Source organism: Lissotriton vulgaris, chromosome 7, assembly GCF_964263255.1.
Source record: "Lissotriton vulgaris chromosome 7, aLisVul1.2, whole genome shotgun sequence".
NCBI lineage: Eukaryota > Metazoa > Chordata > Amphibia > Caudata > Salamandridae > Lissotriton > Lissotriton vulgaris.
In genome coordinates, this window is record NC_141695.1 from 1,164,387,478 (window position 1) to 1,164,410,970 (window position 23,493).

The following is a 23,493-nucleotide window of genomic DNA, read 5'->3' on the forward strand; positions in this document are numbered from 1 at the left end:
TCTCTTAAGCTGCGGCCATCTTGCCTGGTCGCTAGCCACGCCCTCCTTGCTTTGTTATTCAATTGTTTTCCTGAGCAGCTGCGTGTAAGTCCCACATTGTGAGGGGTCAGTGGTGTTTGTGTGTGGCTGCTCTCCAGGATTATTATCAACGTGTTGTGCGTGTGTGTGAAGGGGGGCACAAGATGAGGTAAAAAATAAAAAAAGGAGAACATATTAAGAAACCTCTACCCTTTCCACTCTGACTCCCCGACACACACTCTCTATAACAGTTACTTGTTCCAGTGCTTTTCAGGTCTCGCCTACGCAGGGCACACGATCTGCTTAGGAGGGGGCCTTTCGGAATCGCTCAGGACTTTGCTTGAAACTCATGCATGTTTTGCATAGGTTTCTATTGGCACTCGTGCATGTTTTGGCGTTTCCCTTGCGGGAGCAAGGAGCGGTTTGTAATTAACACGCTTGTGCTTTTGATACAGATGGCGCCGCTGCTTGCTCCCGCAAGGGAAATGCTGTACGAGTCTCGTCCCTGTTTGAAACCTTATCTCTGTGCTTCATCCCTTTAACTCCCTCTTTCTTTGTTTATTTTTAAAACATGGTCACTTCAGGCGCCTCATGTCCACCGACGTGGGAATAATCGTAAATGAATGACTGCATTCCATTCTAGGTGACTGTACTGACTGACCTACGTGCCTGGATGACTGGACACTTCTGTGCCAAAGACACTTTTCCCCTCGGCCGATCGGAGCAATACACTTAAATGTCTGTCCTACGGTGGGTTTTTCACGCAGCTCGTGCGAGAGGGCTCTCTGAAGTTTCTCAAGTCCACTCTACCCTCATGACACATTAATCAGGGTATAATCAGTGTAAAAACCACCGTGCAGAGAGAGTGCTGACCCCACCCTGCACCCCGGTCAGATAAGAAACCGCCCTGCAGAGAGTGCTGACTCCACCCTGAGCTCCGCTCGGATGTGAGACCGCCATCGCATGTCATGTGTTACAGCGCACAAGCAGTCGAGCGAGGGGCGGACAGAAGCTTTTGCCGGCCGTGCTAGCACAAAGACCCAAAGCCCGCGTATACAACCACTCGTAATGTTGGCCACACACGCAACCCACAACCCAGGCACGTGCATGTACACAACTGAGCGCGTGCTCCGAACTCAGGCTGCTGGAGTTTGAAGTGTCTGATGGAGTTAAAAGCACCCTTGTGCGCCAGCAATATTCAGGCACTAGTAAAAACGTAAGATAACTCTGGTGATTAATGAGCCTGCTGGAGAGAGATGGGGTTTTGTCCAGTCAGTTTTGACTCATCATAAAGTGCTGCAAACACATGCATCATGCAGATCACAGTACTGTATTTTATGTAGCAAGCTCAGTGAGGTACTGATTTTGTCACAGAGAACCTTTTTTTGCTACTTGAAGTTCATTAATTACAATCCTAGCACAGCAAAGAGGCCTATGAACTGGCATCAAAGAGCTGCAAGTAAAATGCAAGTAATAGGTTACAAACATATGTTCTTTTTCCCAGTCTTTTATTATCTTAATGTTGCTAAAAAGTTATGTTTGGGTAGAAATACATTTTTATCAGTAAAGCCAACACCAAACACTGTGTTACATTTAAAATCTTATGTTTCTGCTTCTCCAGACCAAGCTTGCTAAAACTCCACCACGCTCATCATCTCGTTGGGACTGGGAGGAGTGTCAAGTTTTCCAGAGGTCCGCACCAATTGTAGTGTTCGACAACAGGCGGATTTGTCCCCATTTTTTCGTAGACATCTTTCCAGACTGTAGGATATACAGGTCCAATAAATTTCACTGTGAAGAAGACATCGGGCATCTCATGATTATCTATTCATGTTTGTCCTATTTGATGGATTATTTCAGTAATTTTTATTTCTATTTCTGATGATAATAATGAACAGACTTAGAACCACAATTTTTGGATGACGAATAGGATTTCACAAATTCTCTGTGCCCTGAAGAAGCCTACATTCACATGGATGAAACGCGTTGGCTGGTTTTCGGCACATACTTATGAAGCAACAATAAAGAGAAGATTTCTAATTACTTTTGGAATTTTGTGGATATATTTGAAATAAAAGACATTGCAAAAGTGGTGCACTTCGGACCATACATTTAAATAAGATATTTAACTATCAACAAAATGTAAAAATGTTGCAAAGCAAACAATGCAACTGTGAGATTTAAAATAGCAACATTATTTAACAAGCATTGACATAGCCAATACGTCTCGCCTTTGGGACCTTATAAGTGATTAGCCATGCAACAGTTGATGTTGTTGCAGGAAAGATATTGTGCTGGATGACTAAACACTTATAAGTTCCCAAGGGCGAGACCTATTGGCTATGCCAATACTTGTTTAAATGAGAGTCCAGAATCTCCAGCTCTTCTGTGCAGAGTCAGAAGATTTAGAAAATCTGATGGATTTATTAAAGCTCACATATAGTTCATATTTCCTGTGGAAAGTTCGCTGGGGCCAGTGAGTGAACTACAAAATGGTCTCCAATCCAATACCTCACCCACCTCATAGTCCAGCGGGCGGTCCATAGTGATGCACTGGAAGCAGGGCCGGACTGGCCATAGCGGTACCGGGCAATCCCCCGGTGCGCCACACGGGTGGGGGGACGGTTTTGGGCCCCTGGGGGCCGTTTTTGTTACAGGGCCGAAAACCGGCCCTGGCAAAGAGCTCGGCGGCACCCACAACCCCTGGGGGGGGGGGGGGCGGCCGAGTACTTTGCCAGCGCCAGTTTTGGTTTCCAGTTCGGCCCTGACTGGAAGGCGCGTGTTCTCCTGAACATATAGCACTGGCGCGCGGCCACCATTAAAGGGGGCTAGGCTGAGGTGGTGGCACTGAGACGGGAGGAGGTCGGGGATTGTGGAGGGTCCTTATAGGAGCCCTGCGTGGGGGGGGGGCTACTGCATGAGCTCCAGACGTATAAAGATTCCCTCATACCCTAACTCGGTGGCAATCTCACCCTATGGGATGACTCAATTGCAAATTGGTTTGCCGCATTAGCTGGTTGACTCCTCTAATTTAGGTATGGGCCCTGGGGACCCTTTATTTGTGGGGGGGGGTGCGAGGGGGGTGGCCTTCTCCTCTGCGGAAACGCATGCGAGCTCCATACTACTGGCAGAGGGAGGAGGTGACCTAACCGCTAGTTGTTTTGTTTTCGATATGGAAACGTAATGAGGAGGTAATACTTATACGAAGATAACTGATTAGCCGGCCCATGAGGATGGTATATGAATTCCCACCCCGTTGTGATCTGATATGTCAATGTTTGTATTATTGTTATGCAATAATGAACCGATTGCTCCTGACTAAACACTGCTAATACCAAGCTCTAGTCTATATCGTATATAAATGCTTCATGATTGTTATCCTCTTGTGATCCATCTACTAAACTGAAAACTAATAAAAATTGTTAAAATAAAAGAATACAATTTATATTAAGGATGCATTTTCATTATTTAAGAACATACAATCAAAAAACAAATGCAGACTAATAGTATGGAACATGCTAGAGATGACATGCTAAACAATGAGATAAATCATGAACTCTGGGCTTACCCTGGCAGTGGGTCATCATAAACAGCAAAGACAGTTAAAATACAAATAAAAATACGAATATACATATACATATCAAAAACAGGCTGTAAACCCCCTTGATGTATTTCATGCTGGCAATACAGTCGCTGTTTATATTTCTCATGTTTTTCTTCATCTTGCATTCACTAAAACTTTAGATTTATCCAGATGTTGTGCTTCTTTCTGTAATTGTTTTCAAACAACTTTGTCTTCTACAGTGCATACTGTGGACTGACAGCTCTAGGTGTTTCTTTGAATTCAGGTTGAGGGTATTCGTGATATAATTACCCTACATTCACAAAGTAAATAATACAAATGGTGAGTATACATCATTTTGTATTCATGGCGTTACATTTGTGGTAGCATGCCACCTAGTTTGGCTGTACTGTTGCTTTAAGATAGGTTACGCCCCGCTCGTTGTTTTGTCTTGTCAAGCTGCTCGGTTGCTACTACACTCCTTCACTGTGCGGTCTCTTTATGAGCCAGTCTCCTCTGTTGCTGCTTCGCGTGCGCTGACTGTGCCAACACTGACGTCACCAGGAAGAGTTTCCCTCAGCTTACATCAGCTGACGCCCACAGTGCAAACACCGACTTTAAACAGGGGCATTCCTGGAGCAGGAAAGCAAGAACTCGGTCTGAGGGTCTCGCCCTCCGCCTCCAGGTATTTGCATGTTTTTTAAAATATTACTCAACGATTAATGGGGAACTTACTGAAAAATAAAGCAAACGAGTCGTGTGCCTGACGTTGTGAAAATAATCTTTTACAAAGGCAGCCAACGATCTGAAGCACACAGAGCAGGTATGCGGGGCTCCCGTTCACCTAGGAGTGTTGTTAGATACTGCTCTAAAGCAATCCGGCACATAGATCTGTATAATTCTTCACATGGGCCGGTACTCAGCACTTTTAAATTTTGAGAGGGAGAGTACCTGCACTTTTCAAGAGAAACGTAATACTTTTAATTGGCGAGCAACAAAGCAGGTCTATTGTTCCATTTCAAGCACTGGATATGTAACTCATGGTGGGGATAGCTGCATTTTTTTTTAGTCATTGTACTCCGTGTTCGAAGTGGGCGGGATTGGCAGGGCACGGCGTGCCCAGCCCCTACTTTTTAAAATGAATAGAATCCATTCCCCTACTTTTTTTTTTAATGCGCCCCAGGACGGCAGAAATAGCCAAGGCCAATAGTTCAGACGTTTTGGACGGGCAGGGTGGCAGGTAAGGAAAAGGACTCTTGTATATATAGAACTCTAACCACTAGTATATGTAGTAGACCTTTGTACTTACTACCATTCCTATGTGATTTTAGTGTTTATCTGTTTGTATCTTTCCTTGTGTGACTTTACAACTTGTACATGTGAAATTGTTTCCTCTTTATATCTCTTCTTTGAGTGACTTTAAACCTTGTACATTTGCAATTTTTTTCTGTTTGTATCTCTTATATAACTCATGTAATCCAAAGTCCTTATGGTTCTTTTGTAAAGCGCTCTGACACCTTCGGGTAATGTTCACGCTATATAAAATCGTATTAAATAAATAAATGAATAAAATGTACGACTGGGGCATTGAGCGACTTGAAAATTGCACTCAATTGTGAGTCGCTAAATGCCATGCACAACAGTGTCAGAGATACTGTTTGCGATTCCCAATGGGGTCGCAAATTGCATGCCTCATCAATATTCATGAGGCACTCTCAATTTGCGACCCCATTAGGAATGGCTGGCTCTCCCAGGTATGGTGGCCTGCTGGGCTCAGCAGACCTCCATATCTGGGATTGCTTTTCAATAAAGCAGTTGTTTTTTAAATGCAGCCCGTTTTCCTTAAAGGAAAACGGGATGCATTTAATTTTTTTTTTTTTTAAATTTTCATTTCAGTTTTTAAGGGCAAGTAGTGGTCCCTGGGACAACTGCCTGCCCCTAAAAAGTATTTTCCCGTGCATTTGCAATGGGGACGGGGTCCCCTGGGGACCCCCTTCCTATTTACAAGTGCATTACCACCCTCTTGAAGAGGGTAGTAAATTGCGTGTGTTTTGCGACCGCAATTGCATTCTTGCATAGGGTAGCGAGTTGCAATTAGGAAGGGATGTCTTTGGAAAGCCCCTTCCTAATTCCTAATTGCGAGTCGCAAATAAATTGCGACTTGCTTAATAGGGTTTGTATATGGCCCTATTAGTTTTTGCATGCATATCGATTTGCGCATGCAAACATGGGTTGTGCATCTGGCCCTCACCTTTTCCTTCTTGCCCAGAAAAGACAAGGACAGTCAGTGTCCACTTCTCCTGCTCTGCCCCCCTCTCTTTCTTCCTCTTCTTCCATCTCTTACTGTCTGTGTCTCGCTCCGCCTCACTTGCTGAAAACCATGACTTCAAGAAACGGCTATTACCCTCTGCAAAAAAAAGAGACACTTTTACTGGAAATGTCTTTTTCTGGCATTTTTCTATTCCAAAGTGCAGCCCTGAGACAGAGAGAAAAAAGGTTAAAAATCCGAAAAATAAATAAATAACTAAATAAAGCAAAACAGAGTGGTCGCAAAGTGGCCAGATTGGTTTTATTCACACCCAAACCCATTAGCGCTACTTTAAAGAGTGTGCCAGATACTTTAGTTTTCTCGTCTTTCTTTGAACAGCATTGTTTTCCCCGGGTGAGGAAGGGCACCATTTCTGGAGACACTGCAATACCTGGTTGATGCGTGGAGTCGAAAACGTTTAATGTGATCACTATTAGCTGTTTTTATTTTTGTATTTTATATAGCTTAAAGTCGACGAGAAGGTATCTCAGAGCACTTTACATGAGCACTAGTTGCATTACAGATGGACCCATTCATTTATTTTTTTAAGGCACTGGAGATTAAGGGCCAGATGTAGGTAATGCTGTTTTACCGATTCTAAAATACCGAATTTTACCGATTCGGTATTTTAGAATTGTAAAACGGGATGTAGGAAAAAAATCAGTTACATTTACTGATTCGGTAAAATTCGGAATCTCCGATTCGGTATTTACCGATTCGATATATACCGAATCGGTAAAAACTGATTCGGTAATTCCCATTCATTCCTATGGGCATCCAGGCCCATAGGAATGAATGGGAATTACAGAATAGGTTTTTACTGATTCTGTAAGTACCGAATTGTTAAATACCGAATCGGAGATACAAAAAACAAGCAATTGAGCAAACAACCAATCACGTGCATTCACCCCACCCCTCAACAAGGAAGTGGCTACACCCATGCAGGTGCAGACTAACTGAACATCCAGGAGAGATGTGAGACACTGACTGGCTGTATTGAGCTGAGCAGAAGTGCAGGATGGATTCACTAGACTCCCAGAAGGAAGGTGCTGACCGGAAAAGAAAACTAAAGTTCAGCGCAGGTGCTGGTGGAGGAGGTGGTAAAACACCACACCCAGCTTTTTGGCAAACAGTCTCTGCAGGTAGCAGAGGCTGTGAAGAGGAACACCTGGCTGGGAATCCATGTTAAGGTGAACGCCATAGGGGTGACTACAAGAGAAGTAGATGACCTCAAGAAAAGAAGGTATGATCTGAGGATCATAACTAAGAAGAAGCTGGCATCACAGAGAAAAGAGGCCAATGTCACAGGGGGAGGAAGGAGCAGGGCACTCGCTCTTACGGACTTGGAACAGCTTGTGAAGTCCACCCTGGAGCCAGAGAGTATATTTGGGATTGGTGATGCTGACAGCTCAGCCCGAGCTGCAACAAAACAAGGCAAGGGACATGTCCATAATTCCTCCCCCCTTGCTTGCCTGTCTCCCTTCCCCAATGTGGCTGTGTGTTACACACTCCAGTACAGGCTTTGGGATAAACCATCAATGCATCATGGGAGAGGTAGTCATTGCAACATACATCAGTACAGTCATCATGAAAGAATGACAGGCATGCCACACACTACATTTAGAGGCAGTTGAGGACCATGAAATTGTGTGACTGGATTGTAATTGAAATACAAGGTTGCAGCACCACTAAGCCAATGTCCATATCTGTCCACAGGAGAGTCATCGCGCAGGACTGTGCAGGAGAGGGAGAAAAGGGCACCTGAAAGGGAGAGGAGCAATGTTCCCTCTAATTTTTTTCCTCTGTGTGCGGCAATGGAGGGTCTCTGTGCTCTGCAACCATGGCTATGTGCGCCAGGAACCAAACCACGCGTGTCTGCGGCGCCAAATGGCACTCCAAAATTTTACTTTAAAAAGTGAAAAGATAGTGCATTTTCATACATACAGCGCCACAATAAGGGTCTTAAGGGCAGTTTGCAAAATTGGATAAGCACTCTCCCCTCCCCTCTACCATCTCCCACCACACTCTTCCTTCTCTCTCCTCTACCCTCTATCCCCAAACTCTCCTCCCTTTCTCCCCTCTTTCCTCAATCTCCCTTCTTTCTCCTCCCCTCTCCCATCTCTCCTCAAGGTACACACGATTGTCAATGAGCACTAACATAGCATCATTTATACCATTTCGGCATTAGTCAACACCACTAGTTTTTCCCTGTTGCTCTCATCTTCATCTCCCCCATGGTTACTCCTTTCCCAGGTCTATCTCCATTGCTCTGCCTTCCACCTCTCATTCCTCTCTCCCAAACTCATCTTCTCCCTTTCTATGCTCAACTCTCTCCCTTTCTATAATCTCAGACTCCCTCTCCTGCTTCTCTCTCTTGCTTCGCTCTTGGGCTCCCTGTCCGTACTTCTCGCCCCTGATACACTCTGTCTCCCTCTCCATGCTTCTGTCCCCTGCTGCACTCTCAGGCTCCCTGTCCGTGCATCTCACCCTTGCTTCACTCTTGGGCTCCCTCTCCGTGCTTCTTCCTTGCTGCACTCTCTGCTCCCTCTCTGTGCTTCTCTCCCCTGCTGCACTCTCGTGCTCTCTAGAGATGTGGCCTCACGACCAGAGCTGCCATCTAAGTCACGTAAATACAAAACATGTTGCATTCCAAATGCTATAGGTGTCACATTCGCGAAAGTTATAACTATTGGCATTGTAAATGACAAAGCTATCCATTTAGCTATTTTAAAAACCAACACATAAAAAAAATATTTGTCATTTACAAGACCAATAGCTCCAACTTTTCTAATGCGAGACCTATTGCATTTCCAATGCTTGTTATGCCTTTCTGTCCTGTGCCCCACTCGTTTTTTGTGCCTTTGTGCCCTGTATCTCACTCGTTTTTTGTGCCCTTCTGTCCTGTGTCTCACTCGTTTTTTCTGCCCTTCTGGCCTCTGCCCCACTCGTTTTTTTGTGCCTTTCTGTCCTGTGGCTCAATCATTTTTAGTGCCTTTCTGCCTGTGAGTCCCACGTCACTTTTGCACCTTGTAAGGTGGTACATGCATGACGCAAGGCTCTCATACAGATTCGCACACATTTACTTCAACCCTCACAGCCCAACTCGTTCACTTTTACTTCAACCCTCATGTCACTCTTTTACTAATCAGAGGGGACTCGCTCCACAGCTAAAGGAGTTCATAACGGACTTGCATTTTCTTGAGAGATTGTTATTGAATGTGTCAGCTTGTACTTGTCAGTTAGTGGGATCTTGGGTTACACAGCGATCTCAAATTACTGTGGGAAACTACTTATTTGGAACATTACTGCAAGTTTTGGTTGAGATGATTTGTGTTTCCGTGTCTGTTAGGTGAGTGGTTATCAGGTGTGACAGTCTTTCCTTTCTTCTGCGTTTGTTGTTGGGGGTGGGGGTGAGCGCGAGCGTTACCCCAGAGCAGAACAAACTGCAGGGCAAATCAAAGCTACTTTCCCCCTCCCTGTTTTTCTTTATTTAAGCAAAGTCCACCAATAGGATACTTCTACACACAACTGGAGTGAGCTAGCTTTGATTTTCCCTGCACTTTGCTCGGCTCGCATCCTGATGCAAATGAAATGTATAAGCACAGCAATCACCCATCTCATCAACTGTATCCACATGGACCTTCGTAGCAGCTGTGAGAAGAACATATGCCGAAGGAGACAACAACTATCAAGTGGACCTAATGGAAAACAGCGCAGAGGGAGCTCACCTGCACCGCATCAGAGACGTGGGGGAGCTGATCAAAACCCCGGGGTTAGAGCTCTGTTTAGACATTTCTGGTGCAAATGCGCCGCCAAGAGGAAGGACGAGCCACATGCTCAGCTGATGCGTGAGCTGGTAATTAAACTGCGGCTGCACTTCTTTCTGTTAGCCTTCGCTCGCAGTGCACACCTTGAGGAAACAAAGAGTCCGGTTTTCTGCTGCTTTCCTCAGGAGAAAGTGTCTCTCATACTCATTGAAATGTCACTCATCGTAAACCTGAAATTATGAAAACGTCACACATGACAATCTGAAACCTTGGTAGCTATGCCTCATTAGGCGACACACCCGCACATGGCAGGCGACACAGTACTGTGTCCCGACACAGAGTTTGGAAAGCTCTGTCCTACACACTCCTCCCGCCTCCCGCCTCCCAATAACCACCAGTTCCCCCCTCCCCCCGCCCCCCGCCTCCCGCCTCCCGCCTCCCGCTCCTTACCTGCAACTCCTCACGCCCGCACCGCCGTCACCACTGTAAAAAGTGCCTCATGTCATGTTCGCGCCGCTCGCTTTGTAAAAGCGGCGGGCGGCGCGAATCTCTTGCGACGGCCTGTGTGCGCGCTCCACGCTAGGTGGTGCGCGCTGACGTCAGGGAAGGTGCGCGCGCGCGCGCGCGCGGCCTAGAGTGAACAGTGGAGAGGAGTGAGGATGCAAGCAGGAGTGCAGGGCCCAGCACTTTAAAACCTCCTGATCTCAGAACACAGGCAGCTGCCACACCAGAGGCAGGCACGATACCACATCCATCATCGCCTCTGCTCTATGACTCTCCACAGCAGGACCCACAAACACAGTCTCCATCAGCAGCTTAAGAGGTGTCGGAAGTCTTCAGGCCGAGGAGGCATGATGTTCCCCATCTACAAATCCTTGCGACGTCCTCTGATGAGGAAAGGGAGGGTGACATCCAAACTGAGCCAGTGGAGGCTAACATTGCTCGGCTGCCGTCCACTCCTATAGCTGTACACAGAGGTGCAAGACGCCGTAGGGTCCGGGAGGGAAGCACAAGTGGCCATGGTTACGTAGTCTTCTGCGGGCTGGAGGCCATAATGGTCAAAGTTCAGCACCTGTAGGCAAAAGCAATTACTACAGAACAAAGACAAATGCGCCACATAAACAATAACATGGACAACATGAACCGGGGCATCACCTCCATGGCGGAGAGCATGAGGGACATGGCAGATGGTATGAGGGACATGTCCCTGTGCATGATGGCACTTTTTGAAGAACTGCATGATGACCGCACACAGAGGCACCGGGAGAGGCAGTGTATGCAGCATCAGACAAAGGCCATAAACTGTCTTGCAACAGCAACTTCCCTGCTATGTCGCCGTTCTGTTGCGATGCAGGAGGGGCTGGTGCACTGCTGCACAGATCTTTCCTGGGTGATGGGGAGAGTTACAACTGCTATGGAAGTGCTGCTGACAAACCAGTCAGCCAACGCTGAGGATGTAGGTGTGGGGGACATTGATGACACCACCAGCAGGAGCAGCAGCAGCAGCACCCCTATACAGGACATTGGGAGGAGCAGCAGACACCAAACTACGGACCCTGCCTCAACAGCCAATGCACAATCCAAACCTCAGGCATCCCGCAGTGTTGTGCAGAGGACATGTTAGGGTGAGGTAACCCGTGTCCGCCTAGTTAGGCTTGTCACAATTTGGACTACAATGATTTGTCATTTGACATTTACCATAGTGCCCATTAAACTACGTCATTCACATGCAATCCCTGGCTTGTCTCCTTACTTACTTAAAAATAGCTGCATGTGATCTCTGCCCGTCTCAGTCTCCCAACAGTAGCTGGTGCTACTCCTGCTGCATAGGGCTCTGGCTGTTCCGTTCCATCATCAATGTCCTCATGATGTGTTATTTCCACTTCTGTGCCATTCTTAGTGGCCAGTTTGTGCAGCGTGGCACAGGTCGCAATGATTTTACCGCAGATGATAGGAGTGTACTGCCATGCACCTCCACTCTAGTTGAGGCAGCGGAACCTGCTTTTTAAAAGTCCAAATGTGTGTTCAACAACGTTGTGTGTTGCTCTGTGTGCAACATTGTAACGTCTCTCACTCCTGGTAGATGGATTCAGGTAGGGGGTGAGAACAAAGGACTGCACAGCATAAGCGCTATTGCTTAAGTGGAAAAGAGAGTGCCATGAGTTACATACTCAAAATACATTCATCTGCAGTATCTACCAGGGTGTGTCACAGTTAATTACCAAGCAGGTATCCTTCCCCAAATTCTCCAGCAGCAAGGCGTGTGTATATCCCACTGTTCTGGAATATGTATGAGTCGTGGGTGCTCCCAGGGAATTTGGCCATAATGTCTGTTATCATGTTGCCAGCGTTGCATATCACTTGCTCAATGATTGAGTGGGTCGACTTTCGGTTCCTGTAGATGTATTCTGTGGCTGCAGGTGAGCAGATTGGGATGTGGGTGCCATCTATACAGCCTATGACGCGAGGGAACTGTGCCAGTTGATAGAACTTCGTTTTGGTCTTGAGCAGTCATGTGTGTCAGGGAAGCTGATGTAATGATGTAATCTCTGCATCATGGCCTCCAGGAACTTACAGAAGAAACGGGACAGGCATCTCTGGGACACACCACATACCTCAGCAATCACACTCTGGTAACTCCCAGATGCAAGCAGGTGTAGGCTACAGAGCACCTGCACATGGGGTGGGATGGCGTGCCCCCTTGGTGTCGGGTGCTCCAATAGTGGGTGCAGGTCCCTGATCAAGTCCAGGATGGTTTGGGGGTGTAATGTATACCTTTGCAATATCTCTGCCTCAGTGAGTTGGAAGAGTGTAATCCTCTGCCTGTAGACTTGCTCCTCCCTCATCCAAACCCTCTCTCCTGCTGCCTGTAGCCGTAGCCGCCTTGCAATGACGTAGAATGCCGCCATTCTGGTCACACTGTTGCATTTTGGGGCCTTTTTTATAGCCTGCATCTGGTTACCACCTGCTTTCACTCCATGGTAATACCGACTCTTAAATACAGAAATTCATGAAATTCAGTATTTTTGAGGTTTCCTACATCTCAAAATTCATTTTTTACCATTTCTTATTAACCGATTCGGAAAATAAGAATTCGGTATATTCTGATTCCGTAAATTACCGACTCGTATTTACAGAATCGGTCAATTTTTGCCACCTACATCTCAATAACCCAATTCCGGTCGGTAAAGGCCGAAATTCGGTAATTTTGGTTGTTATCGACCGGTAATTGGCTACCTACATCTGGCCCTAAGTGATTTCCCAGAATCACAGGATGCTTGAGCCTCCCGCCAGACTTGAACCTGGTTCCCCAGCTTCAAAGTAGACCTCTCTGGTCGTTAAGCCACATCCTCTTTATAAAATGTGTACTGACGCTCTGTGTTCAGGGATGTGGTCTTTTGAAACCATACTTCTTGCATTTTATAAGGATTTAATCAATAATCATTGAATCTGGTCCCTTCCGGGCCCTATAGTCATTTCTTAACTTTTCATGCAAAAACACTAATTGGTTTCTGAATAGTGAGTGTAAAAGCGTTAAGGTAACCATGTTGTTCCTGCTTACATTTTGCATGATTTTTGTAATCTTGCATTCCCTATCAGTGTTTGCTTTTTCCAGGATGTTGTTACTTTTATTACTGGCAGGATATTACTCCTGTCTAGTGCATAATTTGAATTGAGTCGTTTCCAGGTATTTATAGTGTGGCACAGTTGGGTTGTAGCTGAAGGCAGTGCGAGATTCTCTCAGTGTGGCAGCATGGTGTTCACTGGGGGAGAGGATGTGGCACTATGGCCACAGCTGCTGAATTTGGAACTGGGGAATTAGGTTCAGCCTTCATGACCAGTCCACCTGACCACTCACCTGAGGGAGCACATTCCCAAGCTAGACCGTAGAAGGCCCGCCCGACCTTAGAAGCCCTCGTGTCTTAGCACCAGCAGGTGGACCCTAGCGGTGGTAAGTGTGGGTTACCTTTGAAGGCTTGTTCACCACAATCTATACTGAAATTCTCCTCTAGTCTTGCTGGCAGGCCTACGAAGCAGCTCACCCTAGAGCAACAGGGACTTTGTCATTTAGGTCACAGGACCCTTAAGGCCAGTCCACCTCACCCATTGGTACCTCCATTTGCCTTGTTTCAACAGTAGTGCTGCAACTCACCTGGGATCGGCAATGAGGATTTGCACACAAACCAAATTAAGTTTGCAAACTTCACAGTCTCTCTGATTCATGCACAAGCAAACACTTTCAACATGTGCTGTCTGCTTTGAGGCCACTGGAATTATGCAGCAATGGAGGACAAAATGATGTCACAGTGTTGACTAAATTATGCAGCAGCAAAAAGGCTGCAGCATAATGCGGTACATTTTTACACATACTAACAGTTGCTGCAAAGATTTTGCCTCATTAGTATCAGTGTAACATACAAATTCAGCAGTGAGAAAGGTGATCTGTCAACATTTGCAAAGGGCCCTCCACTACGCACCAACACAAGTCACATTTTTTAGTAAATTTTGATATATTGGAGCTACAAACAATTCTTTTGGTAAAATCGTCAGATTATGCAGCAAAATATGTATTAAGTGGCAAATATGGCAGAGCCATAATTATGTGGAAAGCATTTGCAAACTAGGATATTTTGCCATTCATGTTTGAACTGCTCTTGTAGAAAAAGGGAGAAGTGCTGATGACGGAAACTGCATGGCTCTGAGACCAATGGCTTGTTATTCCACTTTTAAGCATGTTTGGGACATTCTGCGTTTGGAAACGTACCCCACGTTGTGAACTTATCTTAATGTCAGTCTCTCATATCAACCCCTTGAGTGCTTATGACGGAACCACGCCGTCATGAGTCACGGCTGCGCCCATGCGGCACTAATTCCCCGCCTGTGCGGGCCAATTAATGAGCGGGCGGGGTCAGGACGGAACCACGCCGTCATGAGCACACGCCGCCCGTGACTCATGATGGCGTGGAGCCGTAATGAGCAAAAAAGTGCAGCGCTCCCCCTCTTCCCCCCCGCGCTGCTACGGCATTTGCGCCACAGCGAAGGGGTTAAAGCCTAAATTAGCATGTGTATCCATTGGTTGAATTAAATAACGTAATAAACTATATCTGGTCTGTGAAATGCCAAACAAATACTAAAAACTGGGATGTTTTGCTCTTTCTGGCCACACCCCTGACCCAATCTTTGGGTTATTCCCCCCCTCTGATTCTCCGCCCACAGCTTCCCTACTTTTTTCCCCCACTTTGACCACTGATTGTACTGTGCCAAAGTAAATAACTACCTTCTTCAGAGTTAATTACACATCTGCTTGCAATGTTAACACCACGCATGCTTGTTTGAGCCTGAAACGGGATTACACGAGTGCTGATACAACTGCCAGATTTTGTGATTGGAAATACCGCACATTCCAAATGTTGACACATCGAGTGGAATAACATGCAGCATTACTGCACTATTCCCCAATTCTTCTTTCTGCAGTGCCAGACTTGATATATGGATTGAAACTGCCCCATGTGATCTTTGTATCTTTCCGGTTCCTAATTTCTTTCAAAAATACCATAGCAGATAAAATGAGCCCTTGTTTTGAACCATATTCACATGCCAAACTCCATTTTGTTTGCGGTCTGGTTTGTAGAGTGAGGGGCTTTGGTTTCTACCATTAGAAGCCCATCAATGGCAGTGAACATTCTTAGATCGGCTGAACTGAGAAAATCTGTGCTCCACCGGTCAATTAAAAAGAGATGTGCTTTGATTATCACTGTCCGCTCTTGATCCCCTGTTGTACTCCAGAGACCTTTCAAAGATGTGGACCTTCTGAGGGTAAACAAAGATCAGAACAGTCAATAGATCGCTCATTGCTCGAACTCTTGGATGTCCCCTGAAAGTCATGGTTGGACATCAGGAAACAAAGTATTTCTTAATGCAAGTTTTAGCTTCAAAACCATGTCTGTGTATGGTGAAGGTACAAACCATGGATGAAGGGTAGGTGCCTTGAGATGATCTTGATCGGGCTGCACTGGTGGGCTAGGTGGATCAGCTTGTAAAGTGTACGCATTCAGGGTAGTCAAGTGTGGTTTGGGAGCAAGCATTGGGAGCAGGCTCCTCTTTGAAGTTTGTATTGTTGGGTGAATTTGTCTTCTGTCTTTTCTTTTCCCCGTTCTATCCAGACCTTCTAAAGAATCTGAGCTCTAGCTGTATTCTTTATTTACTTTTTGACAGATTCATACATTTGAACTTTAAGCAACGTTGGTGTTGTGCCCTGCCTACTTGCAGATTGGTGTTTTTATAATTGTTGCATCTTGTGGTACTTGTACCTAATATACAGGATTACATTTAAACTGGACTCTACATTTGACACTGGACCAGGGTCCAATGGGATGCTTTTGGGGAAAAAAAATTCAGCAAAGAAATGTCATCAGCTGTCATGCTGGTGCCTCATCCTTCAGCATACTTGACTCATAACCCTCTGGTCATAGTCCCTGTAGAATACAGCTTTAGATATTCCTAGCCCCAAGCTTGAAAGAATTTTGTTGAGGGCCAAATCTAACTTAATCAATTGTTATTTTAATTTGTACACCTTTCTGTCGTCAGGTGAAACAGTCTCAATTTTGACTTTAGATCTTTCATCTTTCTATGCAGTTTTACCTGACGTGTTTCAGTCTAGAGATGGAACCTATAAGTGTGCTGCTCCTAAGTTGAAGTGATTGGGGGTGTTTTGTGTCTGCCAGGACTCTGCGATTGCTCATGATCACTGTGCCCGTTAGCAGGAGATCCGCTTCATTGTAGGATTGGGCTTCTTACAGCAGTGCAAAAGTGGTCATTTGTCAGGTGGTGGTTCTTTGGCTAGACAGTTCTGTTGCTACCCCATTTAGGCCAATAGGCTTTGTCTGCAGTATTGGGAGAGACAGGACACCACCGAAAGGTGCTGCGGGTAAGCAAAATTCTGCATCTCTCTATCAAAAGACGAAAATGTTTGATGAGGCTGAGACAAAAAAAATTAGATACTAATAGTGATAATTACTTTTCAAAGCTCACAGTGAAAACAGTTGTGAAAGAAAAGGAAAAGCAAACAGGAAAACTAGCGCCACTCAGTTCTCATTAGTTCCCGGCTATAAACTCCTGGCGTGCCTCAGAGATTGAAAGAAATGCCTAAAGTAAGTTATTAAACAGTGTTAGACATCAATGTGATTTCATAATTCTTCTCAAACTCACTAGATCAGAATCTTCTTCAGTTTGCCAAAATTAGCCACCAGTTTAAGCCTCATTGCACCCAGAAGCGGGACTTGTGGGTGAGTGAGAAGACAGTGACTTGTTTTCTTGAGTTAGAGAGTGAGAGATTGTTGGTGGTGGATCAGAGATGAGCCGCAGAGAGAGAATACACCATGGAAGGAAACATTGCATCCTTTTCTTCAGCCAATCACCTGCTTAGCGCTTGCATCATTTAGGTTGTGTTGGCTACTTAATCTTTTTGTATTTTTTTACTTCTCTGAGTAGTGCTGTTTATGACTTCTCTGAGTAGTGTTGTTTTTTACTTCTCTAAGTAGTGCTGTTTTTTGACTTCTCTGAGTACTGAGTAGCGCTGTTTTTTTACTTCTCTGAGTAGTGCTGTTTTTTTACTTCTCTGAGTAATGCTGTTTTTTGACTTCCTGAGTAGTGCTGTTTTATACTTCTCTGAGTAGTGCTGTTTTTTTACTTCTCTGAGTAGTGCTGTTTTTTTACTTCTCTAAGTAGTGCTGTTTTTTGACTTCTCTGAGTGATGCTGGTTTTTTACTTCTCTGAGTAGGGCTGTTTTTGACTTCTCTGAGTAGTGTTGTTTTTTACTTCTCTAAGTAGTGCTGTTTTTTGACTTCTCTGACTACTGAGTAGCGCTGTTTTTTACTTCTCTAAGTAGTGCTGTTTTTTTACTTCTCTGAGTGATGCTGTTTTTTGACTTCTCTGAGTAGTGCTGTTTTTGACTTCTCTGAGTAGTGTTGTTTTTTTACTTCTCCAAGTAGTGCTGTTTTTTGACTTCTCTAAGTAGTGCTGTTTTTGACTTCTCTGAGTAGTGCTGTTTTTTGACTTCTCTGAGTAGTGCTGTTTTTTGACTTCTCTAAGTAGTGCTGTTTGTCCGCTTTGCTCGTTCAGCACGTGGAAGTAGTGTTTCCTTATGGTGTGAAATAAAGGTCCAGCAGATATAAGGGTGAACAGAGTGGCACTCTTCGCCTTCACTGCTGTGACCCACTGCCAAGCAGAATTCCTTGAGAAGTATTATCCACAGTAGGAAGACGGAACAGGTCTAAATGTCAGGTTGTGACAGCCCTCTTTCGCACAGTGGTTTGGTGTTGGCGTATTGTCTTTAAAATGAATAGATTGGTGTATGGACCACTTATTTACTATTTTTCTAAGGTGCATTCGTGGGTATTTAGGCGCCCAACAAACAGCTATAACTGTCCAGAATAACAGATCACATAAAACAACAAGAATGGGAGTTAACAGTGAGCTGTAATTAGGGACCAGAATTGTAATGCACAAGAGTGGGCAGGGTGGAGGGCAAAACAGAAAGGGCAGGCACATCCTGTTTCCCCTGGAATCGGGAGGATAAGTGAACATGAGTCATATAGAAGTACATGTGAGTGGGAAGCATTTCTTGACACATTAGACCATTTTAAATGTAATTAATTACAGTGTAAGTAATGAGGTTTGCACTTCTTTATGTGATACCTTAAGTCTGGTTATAATATGAGGATTGTTTTACCTTATGCGACAAAAATACCCAGATAGGAATGTCTCCCAAGTTCTCATCCATATTTTATTTTTTTGCATTATATATTTTTTGTGAAACTCATGATGACTTAGCATAGCAAGTGTTCACATCAATGTTTATTGGTATTATTAATTTAAAGAACAGGAAGAGAACACCGTTTGCAAGTACTGTATGTTAGAATACAGGAGTTCCTGCGATTGGTAGATCTAAACAGGTACTTTGCGCAGTCCCACTGTAGTAATAGGCATTGGCAAAGCCAATAGGTCTCAGCCAGGTTGCACACCAGTGTGGCTGCTGTTCAGCCTGGCTAAAAGCTGGTGGCGTAGAGGAGAGTGGCATGGAGTGCAGTGGAGTAGAGTGTCGTGGAGTGGAGTAGAGTGAGATAGAGTGAAGTGTTTTTTCGAGTGGAGTAGAGTGTTGTATAGTGAAGTGTTGTAGAGTGGCGAGGAGCGTTGTAGAGTGGAGTGAAGTATAGTGGTGCAGAGTGAAGTGGAGTGGTGTAGAGGAGAATGGTGTAGAGTGACATAGAGTGGAGTAGAGTGGAGTAAAGTGGCATGGAGTGGCGTAGAGAGAGAGGAGTAGAGCGTTGTAGAGTAGAGGGGCACAAAGTGAAGGGACATTGAGTGGAGCAGAGAGGCAGAGAATGCAATGTCGTAGAGCAGAGTGCCAGAGAGGAATACAGTATCGTACAGTCATAGAGTACCATGGAGTAGAGTGGATAGTTGTAAAGTGGATGGGCTTAGAGTGTTGTACAGTGGCATAGAGTGGAGTGGAGTTTGTAGAGCGGAATGTTTTGGAGTGGAGTGTGGTAAAGTGGAGTGGAGTGTGGTAGAGTGGAGTGTGCAGGGCTGTTGAGTGAAGTTTGATAGAGTGGAGTGTAGCAGAGTGGAGTGGATTATAGTGGAGTGGAGTAGCATAGAGTGGAATAAAGTGTAAGAGTGGAGTGGAGTGGAGTGGCATAGCATGGAGTGTCGTAGAGTGGAGTACAGTGGCATGGAGTGTAGTAGAATTGATTTGCAGAGTGTCATAAAATGCCGTGATATAGAGTGGAGTAGTGTGTCGTGGAGTGGAGTAGCGTGGAGTGGAGTGTGCTAGAGAAGAGTGTGGTAGAGTGGAGTGTTGTAGAGTGGAGTGGCGTGGAGTAGCATAGAGTGGAGTAATGTGTCAGAATGGAGTGACAAAGCATTCAGTTCTGTAGAGTGGAGTGGCAGAGTGTCATAGAGTGGTATGGCATAGATTGGAATAGTGTGTCGTGGAGTAAATTGACGTAGAGTGGAGTGAAGAAGCGTGGCATAGAGTAGAGTGACGTAGAGTAGAGTAGTATAGACTGGAGGAGACTGGTTTAAAGTGGCATACAGTAGAGCGGCGTAAAGTGGAGTGGTGTCAAATGAAGTAGAGTCGAGTAGTGTAGAGTGGAGTATGCAAGGTATGGTAGTGCACCACCATTAAAGACAACCCATTTTCAATTGAAATGACAATCATATTTGAACAGACATACAGTTTTACTGATAAAACTCATAACACACAAACGAGAATGTGTTGAAATGGCACCACCTAGTGTTTTGATCATATTAAAATATTTGTTTCCACCACACTCCAGAACTGCAAAACATGTGCTTCCTTTGTGCTTTCCTAATTCTTATATATTCTGGAATAATTGCACAGTTCATTTAAATTTTGTTGTGCGCTAGAAAAAGTCTTTCCTTTCACACACCCAGATTGACAGATAAACCCTCTCACTTTGAAGTCAGAGAAAGAAAAGTAAACACCAAGCTCACTCGGAAGACAGAGCCTGGCATGTGACCTCAATCTTTGAGTGCACAAGCAAATATGACAAAATAAGAACAACATTTAAAGGTCTTTTACAGAAAGAGAGCGCTCCTGGAAGAATACAATAAACAAGCTATGCTCCACAGAGGGACAAATACATGCTGGAGAGCCTAAAACAAACAGAGCCAGCAAGTAGAAAGCAAGCAAATGTGAGTTACAAACCACAAAGCCAATGGCAAGCATTGGGCAGAATGCATTCTTAGGTCAGCTTTCAGAATGTCCCCAAGACGTTGTTAGCAACCATACAGCTGCAATGTCAGAAACCAGAAACCGGTCAGAAACCAGAAACCGGTCCTAGGATGCTTGATTCCAGTCCAGGAAAGACATGGCTTGGCAGTTCGGTCTGAACTGTTCCCATGAGGCACAGGGTCAAGGCTGATTTGAATATGGCCATGTCTGAACTGGGGTGGTGTGGAGTGCAAAAAAACGATGGATTTAGGCCCAGATCTCTGTACTGGGGTGAATGTATGACATTGTTCTGCATTCTGTCCATCAACTGTTATTTTTGCATTTGTCACACCAAGTGGGATGGGTATGCTCAGACGTGAGTCCCATGCTCTCCACACCACTGGAGTCAAGCTATCCTGGCTGAAGACGGCTGATAGCCAGAAACCGGTCCTAGGATGCTTGATTCTGGTCCAGGAAAGACATGGCGTGGCAGTTCTGTCTGGACTGTTCCCATGAGGCACAGGGTTAAGGCTGATTTGCATATGGCCAAGTCTGAACTGGGGTGGTGTGGAGTGCAAAAAAACGATGGATTTAGGCCCAGATCTCTGTACTGGGGTGAATGTATGACATTTTTCTGCATTCTGTCCATCAACTGTTATTTTTGCAATGTCTGGTCGGCTTCAACCTAAAAATAAAACTTTTGTTATGTATTTTCTCGAACAAAACCTAATTATAACTACGAAACAATACATCACTTTTTGAAGTAAAATAGTGATTGGGTGCACCAACTGTTTCAAATTTGCTAATGATGCACTTCTTTCATCATCTACAGGGGATTACATGTCTGCAGAAGACAGGGAAGCCCAGGAAGATGAGCTGCTGGCCCTGGCTAGTATTTATGAAGACGATGAGTTCCAGAGAGCAATGTATAGCCAAGGCGGGCAGATAAAAGTGTGCCTCGAGTTGCCGCAGGACTTCAGAATATTTGTTAGCGGTGGGTAAATTTTGTGGTTTAGACTGTGTCCTAGTTCTAAAATGTAAAATGTCATCTGCTCTCCTTTTTCTTACTTCTGAGTCACATATACTGCTTTCAAATGGACTGAATTCTTTCATTAGAAACAGAACTAAAGATTAAGATTGGTCGCTGCTATTCAATACATGAGACCTCTTATAAGAGATAAATATGGGGCACAGGGGCTCACAGAGTATGCACCGACTACCTATAAGCTGCTAATTGGGGAAGATGCTAAGGGCTGTCTGTTAAAAGTCGTGGAATCTAGCTCTTATAAAGAAGTCCGCTTCAAGGTGTTATGGGGCAGCCATTAAGATCTAGGCTGTTCGGTGGAAAAGGTGGGCCGAGGCAGAATTAATTGGTACATTCCCCTGTAGAGGTATTCACTTTTGCTAGATATATTCCATGATACCTGCTTGCTAAGATGGGAGATTATGAAATGAAAAGTGGGTACACAGCGCACTCAAAATTAAACTTTTTAACCAGATATTTTGGTATGTGTGCACTGTTCGAATTATGCCTACTGAGCATTTGTAAACTATAACAAGAAGTGGCCCAGCCCCTACTGGGGCGACTGGGACTCCAACATGCAACAATATAAATGCAACTTTTCTTATGATATTCACAATAATTTTTTAATTACAACTTGATCAATTTCTGTTCACATTATTTATGTAATCTTTACATCAAGACAAACTTAATTATACAAAACTCTTGTACAATTTATTTTACTTTCTGCTACAATGTTTTTAACACATAATTTATATACATCTAGATACCAACCCAATGCATTTCGAGACTTATGTCTCTTCTTCAGGGGTACATCTGTGGGAAAAAGAATAAAATTAGACCATTTAACTTGAAGCAATACTCAATATCAGTATTAGTAACAACAACTCCAACCTTCACTCCTGTGACCCAATCACCAACACCTATGTGTGAAACACACCAAGTCAACAACTTACATGAAATCCTCGATGACTCCTAAATGAAACAACTGCAACCAAAATAAAACGACAGTCAAATTATTTAATCATTACCAAAACCTGTTAAGGGTAGTCTTTCCTTTTGTATCAATACCTTTGATCATTCAAAATTGCTTCAGTATCAATGGGACCGCTGCTATGCCATTCAAAAAAAGTTCCGCAAACAATTGTAAAGCTGTAATATCAAAAAAGCTATTTTAAGTGTCTGATCCTATAGTATTTGTTTCTAGTTAGAAACATCACACATAACTCTCACCTCAAAAAGCCCTTTGTGTTGATCTTTAACACTGTTGCCATAGTATCCTACCCAAGATCGACACCTAATGAAAATCGACGAAAGACTGATTTAACTTTCTGTCGCCATAGTTTCATAACCACAATTTGCTTTTGCTGAAAATCTACGAGGAACTAAATCCGCTCTTTATAATCTTAATGTTAAAGCCACGACTATTACATTTATAAAAACTGTCCTCTATGCTCTTTTCGTGATCAACTGTTACGGTCAATTTCTTATGAGTCAAGTCATGCATATAGTTCACTGATTGTAACATTGACATGTATAACAAAACATATTCAAAATATAAATCATAGTTATGCATAGTAATTCATATAAACGGTACTATGATTAACTCGTGTTTCATTTAGTGTGTGCTGAGCTAATGTACAAGTGATAGATATGTGAATGGTCAGAATTAGTCCGTTCTTTAGGACAAGGGCATACTTAGAGAAAACAGGACATCTCTAATTTGTCATTTAATCCTGCCGGATATACGGTTTTTAATTTTTTAATCCAAAATTCTTCTCGTTGGAGAAGTTTCTATGAGTTATTAGTCCCGGGTTGTTTATGGGCCTGTTCAATGATTTGAAATTTAAGCTGTGCAATAGTATGTCTATGTTCCTTCCAATGTGTAGCCAATGGAGGGAAACAACCTTTATAACGCAACTTTTACAACGCACTACCATTACAACGAAACTTTTACGAAACTTTTACAACGCAACATCCATTACAATGCATGCCATTACAACGCATCCATTACAACGCATGACACTACAACGCATACCACTACAACGCATGTCATTGCAACGCAGTCATTACAAAGCA

General features: G+C 44.2%; 1 protein-coding gene across 1 annotated transcript in view; it reads left to right on the top strand.

Annotated features, from left to right (window-relative positions):
- The first annotated feature begins 4,062 nt into the window (after nt 1–4,062).
- The window catches only part of LOC147703099 (E3 ubiquitin-protein ligase RNF14-like), a 165,887-nt gene continuing 146,456 nt past the window's right edge, over nt 4,063–23,493 (top strand). The window contains exons 1-2 of the mRNA XM_086931636.1: nt 4,063–4,265; nt 21,226–21,387. Of these exons, the coding sequence (XP_086787762.1) occupies nt 21,234–21,387 (154 nt within the window). The 5' untranslated portion in view covers nt 4,063–4,265; nt 21,226–21,233. The remainder of the gene's footprint in view (nt 4,266–21,225; nt 21,388–23,493) is intronic.